Source organism: Anomaloglossus baeobatrachus, chromosome 1 (genome assembly GCF_048569485.1).
Source record: "Anomaloglossus baeobatrachus isolate aAnoBae1 chromosome 1, aAnoBae1.hap1, whole genome shotgun sequence".
NCBI classification, from domain to species: Eukaryota; Metazoa; Chordata; class Amphibia; order Anura; family Aromobatidae; genus Anomaloglossus; species Anomaloglossus baeobatrachus.
Window position 1 is genome coordinate 634491021 of NC_134353.1, and position 16971 is coordinate 634507991.

At 48.0% G+C, this 16971-nt stretch overlaps 1 protein-coding gene across 1 annotated transcript; it reads right to left on the bottom strand.

The window, feature by feature from the left end:
- Positions 1-529: 529 nt before the first annotated feature.
- On the bottom strand, positions 530-15768 carry PSMB5 (proteasome 20S subunit beta 5). Its single transcript, XM_075341005.1, has 3 exons — positions 15551-15768; positions 6144-6450; positions 530-1046 (listed from the first exon to the last, which is right to left on the bottom strand). The coding sequence occupies exons 1-3, from the start codon at positions 15728-15730 to the stop codon at positions 760-762; spliced, it is 774 nt and encodes a 257-aa protein (XP_075197120.1). The 5' UTR covers positions 15731-15768; the 3' UTR covers positions 530-759.
- Between the last annotated feature and the right edge of the window lie 1203 nt (positions 15769-16971).

A 16971-nucleotide genomic window follows, 5' to 3' on the forward strand; every position in this document is an offset into this window, starting at 1 on the left:
CACCTAGTTCACATGATCATGTTAAACGGGTCCATACTCAAGCCATAGTTCCTGTCCCAACCACAGCTCTCACCCAGACATATAAGCCTACGAGGCTTCAATTTCAGGCCAGGAGACAAGGTCCCATGCAGAGAATGTAATAGGACATGTGCATTCACCCTTACAGGCATGAGCTATATGCACTCCTAGCACATACAGTATATACAAAGCGCAATTGTGGCAGATGTTTAAGAGAAACAAAAAAACCTTAGTGTCCACATGGCGCTCATGACAAAAGCTAAAATGTATGAAATGAACATCCACACAGAGCAGAAAAGCAATGTGGCAAACATATTCCTTCAGCTGGCTAATACAATTGGTGAATAGGAATGAAGACGTTGAGAAGGTTCTCTCCATGGACCTGTTTGGTGTTTTTTTTTTTTATAGCTATCTTTTTAAGAATGTATTAGTAGTGTCTTATGTGGCCAGCCTGTATATCACTACAATATGCTGATATAGAATAAGTAAGGAAATAAAATGTCACAGCCACTTGTAAAGAAAACGTTTAATAAGATGGGATGCAGCAGACAATATTTTAAGGAACGATGCTCCAAATCCAAACTAAAACCTGTACTTCTGACATAAAAAAAGCATAGAAACTTGTTTAATGGAGCACAAATTCCTCTCCATCCCCATCAGATAGTCATCCTGTAGTTGTACCTCCAATAGGGAGGTAGTACAGCCTCATTAGTATCTCCATTTTTTAAACTAATCATTTTATCAGTCAGTCATCCCCTTGTACTTCTCATGTAGGTCAGCCACATCATCTTGTGACACACGCAGCCATCCATCTTCTTTCACATGGTAGAGATTCACCACTCCGCCCGAGTAAGCATCACGGTATGTGGCCTGGTATATGGCGCGCCGTGCCAGCTCTTGGGCTTCCTCGGTTTCTAGGTCATAGTTGTATCCTCTATCTAACACTCCATAAGCATACATAGAGCCAGAGCCCACCGAGAAGACTGAGCCAGACACTCTGTTTCCTTCACTGTCCACATAATAAAGACCTGTGAAAAGCAGAAGGGAGGGTTATATACAAGGAACTAAAATGATTTGGGCTGTAAGAAGCACCTACAAAATGCTATCACAGTAGTCTAAAGAAGTGGAGGGGTTAATGTCATCAACAGTGATGAAGGGCAGTGCTTCCTATCCTGGGGTATGAGAGAGTTAAATTTTGGGTTTATCCTCCACAAAAACTTGATGGTCAGTGTCAATACTGGAATGTAATGACTATCTCTCCTGCGAATTTGTCATAGAAAGACTTACTGTATTTTACAGATGAGGTTCTATGTGGACAAACGTTACATTATGCATCTGGGCACTAATACTATGTGGGCCTGATATGTTCTAGCAGGTGTAAAACTAGGAGGGGCACTTGTACAGAAGGATCTGAATGTACTGGTAAATCAGATAAAATAACAGCATGGAATGTCAAGATTAAAAGAATTAAAATGTACTAAAGGCCCCGTCACACACAACGAGATCGCTAACGAGATCGTTGCTGCGTCACAGTTTCCATGACGCAGCAGCGATCTCGTTATGTGTGACACCTACCAGCGATCAGGCCCCTGCTGTGAGGTCGCCGGTCGTTGAATGGTTGGAACCATTTTCTTCAAAGGCGATGTCCTGCTGGGCAGGATGCATCGCTGTGTTTGACGCCTACCAACGACCTTCTAACACAGTCCCAATGCCTGCCGAGATCGTTATACAGGTTGCTCATCGTTACTGCGTCGTTGGTAAGGTCTAACTGTGTGACATCTCACCAGCGCCCTCCCAGCGATCCTTATCAGGTCACATCGTTTTCGGGATCACTGGTAAGTCGTTAAATGTGATGGGGGCTTTAGTCTTGAGAAGAGATGAATGAGGCAGGATAGGGCAAACTTGTGCATAAATGGCAAAAAAAAAAAAAAAAAAAAGTGTTCTGGAGAAAAGAGAAACAAAAATTCAATCTACATGGGAGACTTTTTTGGTTTTTATTTTTTTAAACCCCGAGAACTATTAATCTGTGAAACAGCCGACTTCAGAAGATGGAACAGCAGGAATAGTCAATTCAATGGTTTATAGAAGTAAAACAGAATTTTTCAGAAGACAATAACAAATGCTTATGCAAACGGGTAAATTGTCCAAAATGTTCTTCTGATGTGATCTTGGGCTCAGGAAGGAAACATTGCCCTTTTAGTAAGACATGTATAATGGCTGTTTATGCCTCATCTCGGGCACATTTTTTAAAGGTTTACCCAGTACGCCTTCCTTACTTTAATGTCCTCTCTTTTTTACTATACCTTTGATATTGGCTACAACATTGATGTGCCTGTCTCTTTAAGGAACAACTAGGCGAGAAGTTTCTGACTGCAGGTAACAAGGAATGTGTAATTCTCCTTAAGGCTATGTGCGCACTAGGCATTTTTCGGGTGCGTTTTTGGACTCAAAACTGTATGACTGCTTCTCCAGCATAGTCTATGACTAAATTTTTCCTGTACGCACACAATTTTGTTTTAGCTGCGTTTGAGAGAGAAAAATAAAAATGGACATGTCAATTCCTTCCTGCATTTTTCACCCATGCAATGCATTGGAAAAACGCAGCAAGTCGCAGTGATCAAAAATGCAGCAAAACACGCACTGGAACGCGGTAAAAAACGCATGCGTTTTTTAACGTTGCGTTTTTGTGGCCAAACACGCAACGGCAAAAAAACGCTGTGTGCGCACAGCCTAAAGAGGCCCATGACCAGGTCAAACGAGGCCAGATTTCGCTCTTATTTTATCCCGGCTGCCTCCCTGAGGATGTTGGTTTTTTTCCTCTTTAAATCCACTACACGATTCCAGAGATATAGGCCTGTTATTTAGTGCTAATATTTTTATGGTCTTTAACAAGGGTACATTTTAAGAAAAAGTCAGGTCTGGACTTCCAGGTTGTTGGATCCCGGCATGCAGAGTGGGACCCCCCCCCCCACATTGTGAAGGCAATATCTCATGCTTTCAACTGAACCAGCAATACCACTTCCTTTACTGTGTAGTTCTAGATCAGTAACATTACTAGAGCGGTCAGCGATCCGTAACGGCTTAGCAAATGATGCTGAAGCACTGGTTCAGTTCAAGGGGGAATTGTTCTTCTCATGGATAGTGCCAAGCAGAAGGAGACATATGGGCCATGCAATGCTCCTCTGGGAGCTTAAATATGCAAATTAACCTCTTCAGAGAGGGAAAGAACTGGAACTCCAGCACCACCTGTTGGACTTTTGCAAACAAAATCAGTATCGTCCCCATTAATGAGCCTTACTTCATGACTTAGGATAAAAAGACAAACCAGAAGCTCAATTTGCAGACACTTGTTTCAGGTTGTTTGCCACTCATCAGGGATGATCGGGAGGATTTTTCATGGATGATGGGAAAGCTAAAGAGTTAACACTAGAACTACTGGACTCGTGACACCTACCGTATTTTTCGCTTTATAAGACGCACCCCCAAATTTGGTGAAGGAATAGAGAATTTTTTAATAAATTGGGTCCGTCTTATAATGCCAGTGTCCGTCTAACAAATCATATAAAGTATATGTCCCTCATAGCCCCCCATCCTAAAATTAGCCCCCTTAATCTGGATATGGCCACCTTATATTAAATATAGCCCCCTTGTGCTGGAACACGTCCCCTATGGCTGGCACACATGGCCCCCCCTATGGCTGGCACACATGGGGGCCCCCCCCCCTGTGGCTGGCACACATGGGGGCCCCCCCCCCTGTGGCTGGCACACATGGGGCCCCCCCCCCTGTGGCTGGCACACATGGGCCCCCCCCTGTGGCTGGCACACATGGGGCCCCCCCCCCCCTGTGGCTGGCACACATGGGCCCCCCCCCCCCCCCCCCCCTGTGGCTGGCACACATGGGCCCCCCCCCCCCCCCCCTGTGGCTGGCACACATGGGCCCCCCCCCCCCCCCCTGTGGCTGGCACACATGGGCCCCCCCCCCCCCCCTGTGGCTGGCACACATGGGCCCCCCCCCCCCCCCCTGTGGCTGGCACACATGGGCCCCCCCCCCCCCCTGTGGCTGGCACACATGGGGCCCCCCCCCTGTGGCTGGCACACATGGGGCCCCCCCCCCCTGTGGCTGGCACACATGGGGCCCCCCCCCCCTGTGGCTGGCACACATGGGGCCCCCCCCCCCTGTGGCTGGCACACATGGGCCCCCCCCCCCTGTGGCTGGCACACATGGGCCCCCCCCCCCCTGTGGCTGGCACACATGGGGCCCCCCCCCCCCTGTGGCTGGCACACATGGGGCCCCCCCCCCCCTGTGGCTGGCACACATGGGGCCCCCCCCCCCCCCTGTGGCTGGCACACATGGGGCCCCCCCCCCCCCCTGTGGCTGGCACACATGGGGCCCCCTCCCCCCCCGTGGCTGCACACATGGGGCCCACCCCCCCTGTGGCTGCACACATGGGGCCCACCCCCCCTGTGGCTGCACACATGGGGGCCCACCCCCCCCTGTGGCTGCACACATGGGGGCCCACCCCCCCTGTGGCTGCACACATGGGGGCCCACCCCCCCTGTGGCTGCACACATGGGGCCCACCCCCCCTGTGGCTGCACACATGGGGGCCCACCCCCCCCTGTGGCTGCACACATGGGGGCCCACCCCCCCTGTGGCTGCACACATGGGGGCCCACCCCCCCTGTGGCTGCACACATGGGGGCCCACCCCCCCTGTGGCTGCACACATGGGGGCCCACCCCCCCCTGTGGCTGCACACATGGGGGCCCACCCCCCCCTGTGGCTGCACACATGGGGGCCCACCCCCCCCTGTGGCTGCACACATGGGGGCCCACCCCCCCCTGTGGCTGCACACATGGGGGCCCACCCCCCCCTGTGGCTGCACACATGGGGGCCCACCCCCCCCTGTGGCTGCACACATGGGGGCCCACCCCCCCCTGTGGCTGCACACATGGGGGCCCACCCCCCCCTGTGGCTGCACACATGGGGGCCCACCCCCCCCTGTGGCTGCACACATGGGGGCCCACCCCCCCCTGTGGCTGCACACATGGGGGCCCCACCCCCCCCTGTGGCTGCACACATGGGGGCCCACCCCCCCCTGTGGCTGCACACATGGGGGCCCACCCCCCCCCTGTGGCTGCACACATGGGCCCCTCCCCCCTGTGGCTGCACACATGCTGCTGCTTTTAGTAAAATAAACTCTCTCCTTACCTTCTCCAGCACTGTCCTGTCTTGTGACTACCTCCTCGGGGTTGAGCTCCGGCCTCCTGCCTGCATTTTCTGGTTCTTGCTGCCGGTCACGTGATCGGCACGGCAGAGTGATATCATCTCTGCGTGCATGATCACAGCGGCAGCAGGAGACCGGAGATCAGCGCTGGAGGAGGTGAGTAAAGTGTTTTATTTTACTATGGGCAGCAGGATGAGGGTCATAGCTAACATAGGGGGACCATGTGCCATCAAAGGAGGGTGCAGGCAGATATATGCGCGCTGCCCCAGCCCATCGCCGCGGTGCGCTTTCAGCACCATGGTGATGGACAGCGGCTGTGCATATTATATGAGCGGGAGCAGGAGATCAAACGCTGCCGCTCGCAGCTGTCACCTGCCCCCAGCACCGCTCAAGAGCTGCCACCACCTCCCCTGGACTCTGTAGTGTGTGTGTGTGTGTGTGTGTGTGTGTGTATATATATGTATATACACCCCCCCGTATATTCGGATTATAAGACGCTCCCCCTACTTTCCCCCAAAATTTGGGGGAACAAAAGTGCGTCTTATAAAGCGAAAAATACGGTATATAGAAATACATGGTGCAAAGTAGTCAAAATGACTACCTCAGTAGTTCTAGTGTTAAGCAGCTCCAAACAAGATTTTAGTTGCCTGAAAGTTTGAAGGTGACCGATATTGCAAGGAAAGTTCTCTACAGGAAGATGAAGTGTTTTCTCTACACCAAGAACTTGGATATACAGGCCGGATTAGGATTTTCAGCCCCATTAAGTGAAAAAAATATCTCCAGCTATTTGTGAGAGGGGACAACTCAAGGAGGTATATAAACACTTTGTGATATAGCAGCATTCCCAACTGCCCTGGACTGATCATATGTGGGCAGCTAGTAATACAGTTCTTTGCTTACCTGGTCCTCTTTTGTCCCAGCCACAGATCATGGTTCCCATAGACAGGCCCATGCCCTTGTATTGGTACACCATATTAGCTAGAAGTTTGGAAGCGGCAGCCACAGATATACGTTCCTTATTCCTAAGTTCATAGATGCGGCACTGACGGGCAAGGAGCCTCTCCCAAAAGCTACAGTCGGCAGCACCACCAGCCATTGTGCCCAGCAGGTATGGGTTGATCTCGATAACTTTCTTCACGGTCTGTGAGGCGATATACGAGCCCGCTGTAGCTCTGGAGTCAACAGCCACAATGACTCCATGACGGAACTGACAAAACAAAGGGACAGCAGTGTAAATACATTGTGAGCATTTCTATTACTGTAGTGGTAAATCCAATATGGTTTTCATACTTATACATCAAATCTGTTCTTTTATGGGGCAAATTGTATCTTTTATTAGTCAGGAAGATAGTGATAATGTTAGTTTACTGCTTGTTGCCAGGGTAACCAGCCACCTCTGCAGCCTACCAAGCAGTGGCGGGTATCCTAGGCAAGGAGCACAGTGTACAAGCTCTTTTCTATAAAGCTAATCTAATGCTGCAGAGGCAAAGTTTCTTCATATAGCAGCATTGGGGGACACGGTTTACAATGCACCTTCCCCCAGGGAATAGAAAGCTCGTGTCTGGAGAGCAGCACTTTCCTACAACACAACAAGCAGCATGTATCAGACCATGGCTGTGCTTGGCTCAAACACTGCAAGTAATGTAAAAGCCTCCGGGAACCAAGCTGCACAGGAGACTGGCACATCCTCGGTGGCTTCTCCCCACCCGCTGCATAGGGAGAAGGTAGGTTTATGCATCAGCTGTCAGGTTCCCTATAAAGGTGTTGACCGGCCTTAGGCTAGAAGTCTGCAGTCCCTATGTGTCACTATATACGACTGCATCATGTGCACTACATGCTATGGAGGATTCTCCGTTGCGAGCAGTCATGTGACCACAAGTATGCAACTTACACACTTTTGGCCACATTCCGACTAGACTGCATGCAGCCTTGCACAATACACTCGCATTGACTGAGGCTGCACCCATCTAGATGGTATGTGACTGCATGTATGCAAATCACATACTTCTGGTCACTCTTCTGGCACCGGTGAATCCCAACAGTGTGCAGTGCGTGCAATGTCAGGATTGTACGGACAACCCCTTACACAGTAAGACATTTCTGCCGGCACGATCCCTTTAATAAAAAAAGTAGTACAGTATATGAAAAGCTGAAAAAAAAAAATAAAAAATAAAAATATATATATATATAAAATATGCTGCTGGTTATCACGATAGATAATCAAGCCCAACTATAAGGGTACCGTCTCACTAAGCGACGTACCAGCGATTCCGACCACGGTATGACCTGGTCAGGATCGCTGGTGTGTCGCTACATGGTCTCTGGTGAGCTCTCAATCAGATCTCACCAGCGACCAGCCACTCGTGGAAACGATGCTGCGCTTGGTAACCAAGGTAAATATCGGGTAACTAAGCAAAATGCTTTGCTTGGTTACCCGATATTTACCCTGGTTACCAGCGCACACCACTTAGCGCTGGCTCCCTGCACTTGTAGCCAGGGTACACATCGGGTTACTAAGCAAAGCACTTCGCTTAGTTACCCGATGTGTACTCTGGCTATGTGTGCAGGGAGCCAGCACTGGCAGCCTGAGAGCGGCGTACGCTAGTAACCAAGGTAAATATTGGGTAACCAAGCAAAGCTCTTCGCTTAGTTACCAGAGTCTGCAGCTTTCAGACGCTGGCTCCCTGCTCATTCAGATCGTTGCTCTGTCGCTGTCAAAGACGCCAATGTGTGCTTCACAGCGGGAGATAAACGAGCAGAAAATGAACCAGCACTGTGTGGAACGATCAGCGATTTCACAGCAGGGGCCAGGTCGCTGCTTAGTGTCACACACAGCGAGATCACTCATGAGGTCACTGGTGCGTCACAAAAACCGTGACTCAGCAGCGATCTCGCTAGCGATCTCACTATGTGAGAAGTACCCCTAAGGCCTTATTCCCACTCTACAGATATGGGCAAGCATTTCACATCATTATTGTTGGCTCTTACACCAGGCCTGGAGTCTTGGGGAAATAAAATGGCAATGCATACTGATAAAGTCTGTTACGTGTGAATTAAGCCTTGCTTAGCTCCTATATAATGCTGAAGAAAAATCCAATCACCAGACAGATATGCAGGCAAAGAAATCACTGAGGATTACAGCTCTGAAGCCTGCAGAGAAGTGAATGCTGCTCTGGATTATAGTACAGGTTTGATTAAAACAAATGATGTGTATGTACATTACTTCTATGTTAGCAGCCAATAATACTCTGACATGACAGTCCAGACCGGAGCACAGACAATTTTGCAGCATCAGTGAGAGATAATTGCTCATAGTACGGCCGCAGTGATCGCAATAACTCTTGTAATGGCAATGTCTGCGCTCTGCAGATTGTATATCTATATGAATACATACATACTTACACCACTTCACATTGTTTCATTAGACTGCACATTAACCCCTTCAATTTCCCATATTTTTGTTTTTTCCTCCCCTTCTTCCAAGAGCCATTTCTTTATTTTCCCGTCAATATGTAGGCATATCAGGGCTTATTTTTGTGCAGGACGAGTTGTATTTTTGATTGACTCCATTCATTTTACCATATAGTACGTTGAAATTGCAAAAAAAAAAAAAAAATGCAATTCCAGTATTATTTTTTGGGCGATTTATTTACCATGTTCACTATATGGTAAAATGGACCTGGCAGTATGATTCTCCAGGTCAGTACGAGTTCATAGATACCAAACATGTAGTTGTATCAGTGTAAAATAAAATTTTGACGAAATTTGCACATTTTTTTTTTTGCATGTGTCACCATTTTCCGTGTTCAGTAACTTTTTCATTTTTCGGGATCTGGGCTGTGTGATTGTTTATTTCTTGCACCGTAAGCTGCGGCCACCACCAGTGGGCTCTTATATACAGCATTCTAACATGCTGTATACAAGAGCCTAGGCCGCTCTGTAGAACGTAAAAAACCACATTTATAATAGTCACCTGGGGGGACGTGTCCTACGTCATCCACACAGGCCATGATGGCAGTCCTGCAGGAGCTCTATCATCATCAGCTCTATCATCTGCTGAGGGCAGATGATATTATTGTAGTGCACATGCGGTCTTTGACCTTTTCTGGAGCCTGCGCATTTTAGTACTTTGATCTGCCCTCAGCAGGGCACAGATAAGCGTGCCTGCACAGGACCACAATGTCGGCTTGTGTGGATGACAAAGGACAAGTCATACACACTGGGATGGGTAGAAGTGGAACGGAGATCACCACAGAGGAGGCGCTGGACCGGAGAGCAGCGATGCCCATTGGACCGGACCGCCCCCTGAGTATTATAAAGCTCTTTTTTTACATTCTACAGATTGGCCTGGGCTCTTATATACAGTATTCTGGAATACCATATATAAGGGTATGTGCGCACGTGTGCGTATTACATGCAGTTACGCTGCGTTCTGCACCGCAGCGTAACTGCATGCGTCCTGCGTCCCCTGCACAGTCTATGGAGATTGTGCAGGGGCCGTGCGCACGTGGCATGTTAGAACGCAGCGATTCGGCTGCTGCCTGAATCGCTGCGTTCTAAGTGACATGTCACTTCTTTTGTGCGGTTTGCATGCTGTCTATAGGGAGAGGCAGCATGCAGAGCGCACGAATCTGCAGGCATAATGCGCTTCAGAACAGAGCTTTTCAGCTCGCTCTGAAGCGCACATTTTCGGTGCGGTGCAGAGCGCACACGTGCGCACATAGCCTCAGAGTCCACTGGCGGTGGCCACAGTTTACAGGGGCCAAATCTAGTGACAGGTTCCCTTTAAGGACACATTCAATTTTTTACCTCTGTATTTGTTGCCAAAACGAGGAGTTGGTATTAAATACAGAAGTGCTGCCGTGTTTCTAATATTCTTTTCCTCGAATTGTAGCCAAAACCAGGAGTGGGACAATCAGAGGAAAAGAATATTAGAAACACGTCACCACTTCTGTATTTTTCACCCACTCTTGGTTTTGGCTACAAATACTGAGGTAAAAAGCTCACCAAATACTCAACATGTACAAGTGCCCTCAGGATAGGCCATTAATATTAACCCCTTTATGACCTAGGACGAACCTATATGTCCAAGGTCTTATCTGTCCCTTTGATGTGGGCTCGCTCGCATTATTCCCTGCACATGTCTGCTGATCTGATCAGCTGACATGTGCAGCTAAGAGGCGCGTGTGGATCGGACAGCACAACCTAACATACTACGGCAGGGATTGTGCCATTTCCCGCTGCCATATGTGGCCCCGTGACGCGATCACGGACGGCCAATCTGTTTTTATGACAGTGCAGGATCTGCTGATGACCACTGCGCTGTCATGATGTGCTCCCTGTGAATGCTGGCAGAGCGCCGGCACTCACAGGAGAGCAGCATTTTCCTGCTGATCAGAATGATGCTAAAGCATTGCTCTAAGCAGCAGAAGAGATAGGACAGTGCAGGCATAAGTTACCTAGGGGGGGACTAGTAAAAACAAAAAACAAAAAAAAAAAAAAAGTTTTAACAATATGAAACCCCCCCCCCCCCCCAAAAAAAAAGTTCAAATCACCCTCCTTTTGCCCAAATGAAAATAAGACAATAAAAAAAATACACATTTGGTATCACTGGGTTCAGAAATGCCCGATCTATCAAAATATAAAGATTAATCTGATCGGTAAAAGGTTTAGTGAGAAAAAAAATAAATAAATCAAAAACGCCAGAATTACATTTTTTTGGGGTCACTGCAACACTGCATTAAAACGCAATAACAGGCGATCAAAACGTCCCATCTACCCAAAAATGGTGTAATTAAAAATTTCAGCTCAAGATGCAAGAAATAAGCCATCACCGAGCCCCAGAGCCGAAAAAATGAGAACACTATGGGTCTAGGAAAATGGCGACACAAATGCAATTTTTTTTTTTTTTTTAACACTTGTGAGTTGTTTTCCACCAGTTAGATATACCGGTAAGTAAACCTATACATGTTTGGTATCTATTAACCCATACTGACCTGGGGAAACATAATGCCACCTCAGTTTTACTATACAGTGAACACTGAAAATAAAAAAAACAAAACAATCGTGAAATTTCACTTTTTTTGTAATGTCACTGCACTTGGAATTTTTTTTCTTGTTTTCCAGCACAATATGTGGCAGAATGAATGGTGTCATTCAAAAGTACAACTCGTCCCGCAAAAAACAAGCCCTTACATGGCTATATTGAAGGAAAAATAAAGAAAAAAAGTTAAGGCTCTTGGAAAAGGGGAGGAAAAAACAAATAGCTGAGCGGTAAAAGGTGTTAAGCTATTTTCACACATTGCATTTTTTTATGCAGATTTTGATGCGTTTTCTATGGCATGGCGATTCCTGCTGTGTACCCCCATGTTCGCCGCTGGGTCTCCGGCTGATGTTACAGCTGAGACTCGTCTCTCACTACCTGGAGTGGTGCCCACGCCGCTCCTGGCAGTTTAACCCTGTAAATGCTGTCATCAATGGTGATTGCAGCATTCAAGAAACAGGGAGAAGCATCACTTACGTCTCCCTGGTGATTGGGTCCCTGTAATGCAATAACAGGGACCCAATTGCTGCCATGGCAACCCTGGGTCATCACTATGATGATCTCGAGTTGCTGAGCTATGGTTCGCCTCACAGACCATGCCGGATACATGGTGTGTGAGGCAGTGTCAGTGCTGCGAGTGCAGTGCTGACAGATCTAATCCATTGCAGTCATCCAGCTTGAGTACTGCAGTGGATTCTGTCCCCTGAAAAAAATGCAGAGAGAACTGACATGCTGCAGATTTCTTCTACACCAAAATCTGCAAGGAAAAATCTGCAGCATGTGCACAGCAAGTCACGATCCAGACTTTTCTGGGATGCATTTTTCCATGCAGTATTAAAACATGCAAGAAAAAAAAGCAGTGTGAGCACACAGCCTTAAAGGGAACCTGTCACCAGTTTTTTGCCCTATAAGCTACAGCCACCACCACCGGGCTCTTATATACAGCATGTTAGAATGCTGTATATAAGAGCCCAGGCCGCTGTGACAACATAAAAAACACTTTATAATACTTACCTAACGGTCGCACTGCGGTGGATGAGGGCCTAATGGGAGTCTCCGTTGTCCGATGCCGGAGCTGCCTCTTTTGGCCATCTTCGTCCTCCATCTTTTGAAGCCGCGGTGCATGACGGGTCCGACGTCATACACACTCGCCGACATTCAGGTCCTGAGCGGGCACGCTCTGATCTACCCTGAGCAGAACAAAGTATTGTAGTGCACCTGCGCAGGACCGGCGAGTGTGTATAACGTAGACGCGTCATGCACACAGGCTTCAGAAAGAAGCAGTGGATAGCCGAAAGGGGAGGCTTCGGCACCGGAGACTCCCATTAGGCCCTCATCCACCGCAGAGCGACCGTTTCGGTAAGTATTATAAAGTGTTTTGTATATTGTCACAGCGGCCTGGGCTCTTATATACAGCACTCTAACATGCTGTATATAAGAGCCCGGTGGTGGTGGCCGCAGCTTACAGTCCAAAAAAGTGGTGACAGCTTCCCTTTAACCCCTTTAGCCCCCGGGCACTTTCCGTTTTTGCGTTTTTGTTTTTTGCTCCCCTTCTTCCGAGAGGCGTAACTTTTTTATTTTTCCATCAATCTTGCCATATGAGGGCTTGTTTTTTTGCGGGACGAGTTGTACTTTTAAATTAAACCATAAGTTTTACCATATAGTGTACTGGAAAACGGCAAAAAAATTCCAAAAAAAGTGGGATTGTACAATAGTTTTTGGGATATTTTATTCACCGTGTTCACTATATGGTAAAACTGATGTGTGGGTATGATGCCTCAGGTCGGTGCGAGTTTGTAGACACCAAACATGTATAGGTTTACTTGTATCTAAGGGGTTAAAAAAAATTCACAAGCTTGTCCAAAAAACGTGGCGCACGTTTTGCGCCATTTTCCAAAACCCGTAGCGTTCTCATTTTTCAGGATCTATGGCTCAGTGATGGCTTATTTTTTTGCGTCTCAAGCTGACGTTCTTAACGGTACCATTTTTGCGCAGATGCTACGTTTTTATCGCCTGTTGTTGCATTTTGCGCAAAATTTGCGGCGACCAAAAAACGTAATTTTGGCGTTTGGAATTTTTTTGCCGCTACGCCGTTTACTGATCAGATTCATTGATTTTATATTTTGATAGATCGGGCATTTCTGAACGCGGCGATACCAAATATGTGTGTATTTTTTATTTTTTTAACCCTTTAATTTTCAATGGGGTGAAAGGGGGGTGATTTGAACTTTTAGGTTTTTTTTATCTTTTTTAAAACTTTTTTTTTCACTTTTTTTTTATTTTACTAGTCCCCCTAGGGGGCTATTGCGATCAGCAATCCGATCGCTTTGCACTATCTGCAGATCTCAGCTACAGAGCTGAGAACTGCAGATTTGCTGCTTCACTTTCAATGCCGGCTGTATTCCGGCATTGAGAGGAAGTGACTCATGTTAGCTACAGGCGTCATCACATGACCCTGTGCTACCATGGCAACCGCCGAAAGTCACGTGATCATGTCACGTGACTTCCGGTGGGGGCGGGGTAAGTCACTGTCATGGCGGCGCCCATATACATATCGCTGCCATGACTTTGGCAGCGAAATGTAAGGGGTTAATGGCCGCGGGTGGAAGCGATTCCACCCGCGGCTAGCAGGCACACATATCAGCTGTTGATAACAGCTGATATGTGCGCGTTTCGCCGCCGCCTGCCGGCGGCAGGGGGCGGGGCTTACCAGCACACGATCCATGACGTATCTAGTACGTCATGGGTCGTTAAGGGGTTAAAGAGAACCAACCGGCAGGCTTTTCCCATATACAGTAATGGCAGTGCCATACTGGCTCTAGCACGGTGAATGAAATCATACCTTCACTTTCCAGATTGGATCTTTGGGAAGACTATGAGCGGCACCAATACGTGTGCAGATGTCATTTTCTCATGTGCCGATGCCGCTCAGTCTTCTCCGCAGTGTCATCAATAAAATGGCGGTGGAGATTGTGGTACACACAGGCACCATTGTAATGAAGTCATTACTCTAGCAATAATAAATTATAAGAGTGAGGGCAAGATGTGACATCATCAAACATTATGTAGAGACTACACCCTGACAACATTTATGCATACTGGGAGAACCAAGGGGAAGTGCAGTCATGGTCACAAAACAGACCAATGGGTAAAGAATTGAATCAGCACAACTTCTTTGCAAAAATATAACAAAGTGTTTATTTAAATAGGTCATATAGCAAAAAAGTGACATATTATATAACAACAACAATACATAGAACAGAGATCAGGCTCATAAGGGTGTCACAGATGAAAAGCACATGGGTCCACATCCCATATGGGGAATATGATCAAAATAACTGATGCCATGACCCAGAAAAACCCCAGAAAGAGTCGGTAGTCACCAAGAGACCGCATCACATGGTACATCACCATTAGATTATATAACAAATATATAAGCCACAGATACGTATGGGACATAATATATCTGGGGGTAGGTCATGGACTACAGTGGTAGTTCAGAACAAACGGGTAAATGTAAGAAACATAATTATTTACAACCCGTCATGAGCTTACCCATAATGGTCAGTGGAGCCCGAGAAAAACGTGCCCCGACGCGCACGTTTCGTTGTCTTCTTCAGGGACCGTGGTGTTGTGTTGATTCAATTCTTGACCTATTGGTCTGGTTTGTGACCATGACTACGTTTTCCCTTGGTTCTCCCAGTATGCGTTACTCTAGCAATGCAAGCACCACCAACAATGGCGCTAGCAGCGTAAAATCTAAAGAAAAGGGGCAAGTCAGAAGGAATTTACGAAGACCTGACCCACAAAGGCCTGTACCGCTGGACATATCAGTCAAAGAATGCTCCAATTTCTGGATCTTTATGAACATTTTTTTCTGTAATCATACATCCAATCTGGAAAGTGAATGTATGATTCCATTCTCCATCCTAGGGCCAGTATGGCACTGCCTGCACTTTATATGGGGAAATCCTGCTGGGTGGTCCCTTTAATGAACTGACATGCTGCACATATAAACCCGCAGGGAGAAAACAAGAAAATGTGCAGGATCCTCATTCACTTTGGTGCCATCAGGAATTTGTGAGAATTCTGGGTAGAAAAAAAACCCGCAAAAAATCTGCAATGTGTGGACAGGCCTATTATAGACGGGATAACAGGCAGCAAATCGCCTGGAAATCCCGCCACAGCCGCCATCCAGCCCCGAGGACGGCCGCTCGGGCTCCAGCCCTGTGAATGCCCCATCACACAAGCCCCAGGTCTGTACCTTGAAGGCCAGGGTGGTTGTTCCGTGCAGGAATTCAATCCCAGGCTCCGCCGTGCCCTGTCCGAGTCCGGGCACTACCTGGAAGCTCAGCCCTCCGGTCTCCAGGCCGCAGCTCGCCGGGACATCCCGGGGCCGGTTCCATGAAGAGCCCTCCGAACTCACAACACTCGCAAGCGCCATGTTCCCAGTGGAAGAATCACACCGGCGTGCAGTGACCGATTGGATAGAGCGTCCCTAACGTCTGACGTCACAATGACAGTGCAGTATCTGCCGCCATCTTTGAAAAGGGCATGACTGAGTTGACTACGAACTGTTTGGCGCCATGTTAGATGAGGGTGATGTGTAAGCGAGAGCTGCTGATTCACATAGAGTTTACATTTACTGCAGGCTCAGTGTTTCACCATCTAATCTGAGGAAAAGATCCGATATCGGTGTGTAAACTGGGAAGCTGCGCTAGCTAGATGCCAGTATAGTCCATAGCAACCAATCAGATAACGTCTTTTATTTACATAACGTCCATGAAGACATTAAAGCTGTAATCTGATTGGTTGTAATGGTCAAAAAGGCAACGTTCTTCAAATCCTCTCTCTGTATAATGCCCAGAGTAAAACAGAGGTGTATGTGAGGATTCAGGGATACAGCACCCTAATTAAGTGTCCGTGACAGAAGCTCCTTTACAGGTGTTACAGCGGCGTCACACGATACGATATATTGTGCGATATGTCGGCGGGGTCACGGATTCCGTTAGAGATGTAGCATGTGACACCTCCGAACGACTGTGAACGAGCAAAAATACTCACCTTATCATTGCTCGTTGACACGTCGTTCATTTTCATAATGTCGGTCCTCCTTCTGTGCTCCGGTTGTTCGTCGTTCCCGAGGCAGCACACATCGCTCCGTGTGACACCCCGGGAACGACGAATACAGCTTACCTGCATCCCACCGGCAATGCGGAAGGAAGGAGGTGGGTGGGATGTAAGGTCCCGCTCATCTCCGCCCCTCAGCTTCTATTGGGCGGCCGCTGTGTGACGTCGCGGTGACGCCGAACGTCCCTCCCCCTTCAGGAAGTGGATGTTCGCCGCCCACAGTGACATCGTCCGGGAGGTAAGTGCGTGTGACAGGGGGATAACGACTTTGGTCGCCACGGGCAACTAATTGCCCGTGACGCACAAATGACGGGGGCGGGTGCGATCGCTCGTGCGATCGCACAATAGATCGTACCGCCGGCCTTAGGCCATGTTCACACGTTGAGTATTTGGTTAGTATTTTGGGAGTATTTTACCTCAGTATTTGTAGCCAAAACCAGACGTGGAACAATCAGAAGAAAAGTATAAGGCTACTTTCTTACATCCGGTTTGAGCACTGCGGCTCAATCCGACTGTGAAACCTATGCAACGGATGTGGCGAAAACACCGCATCCT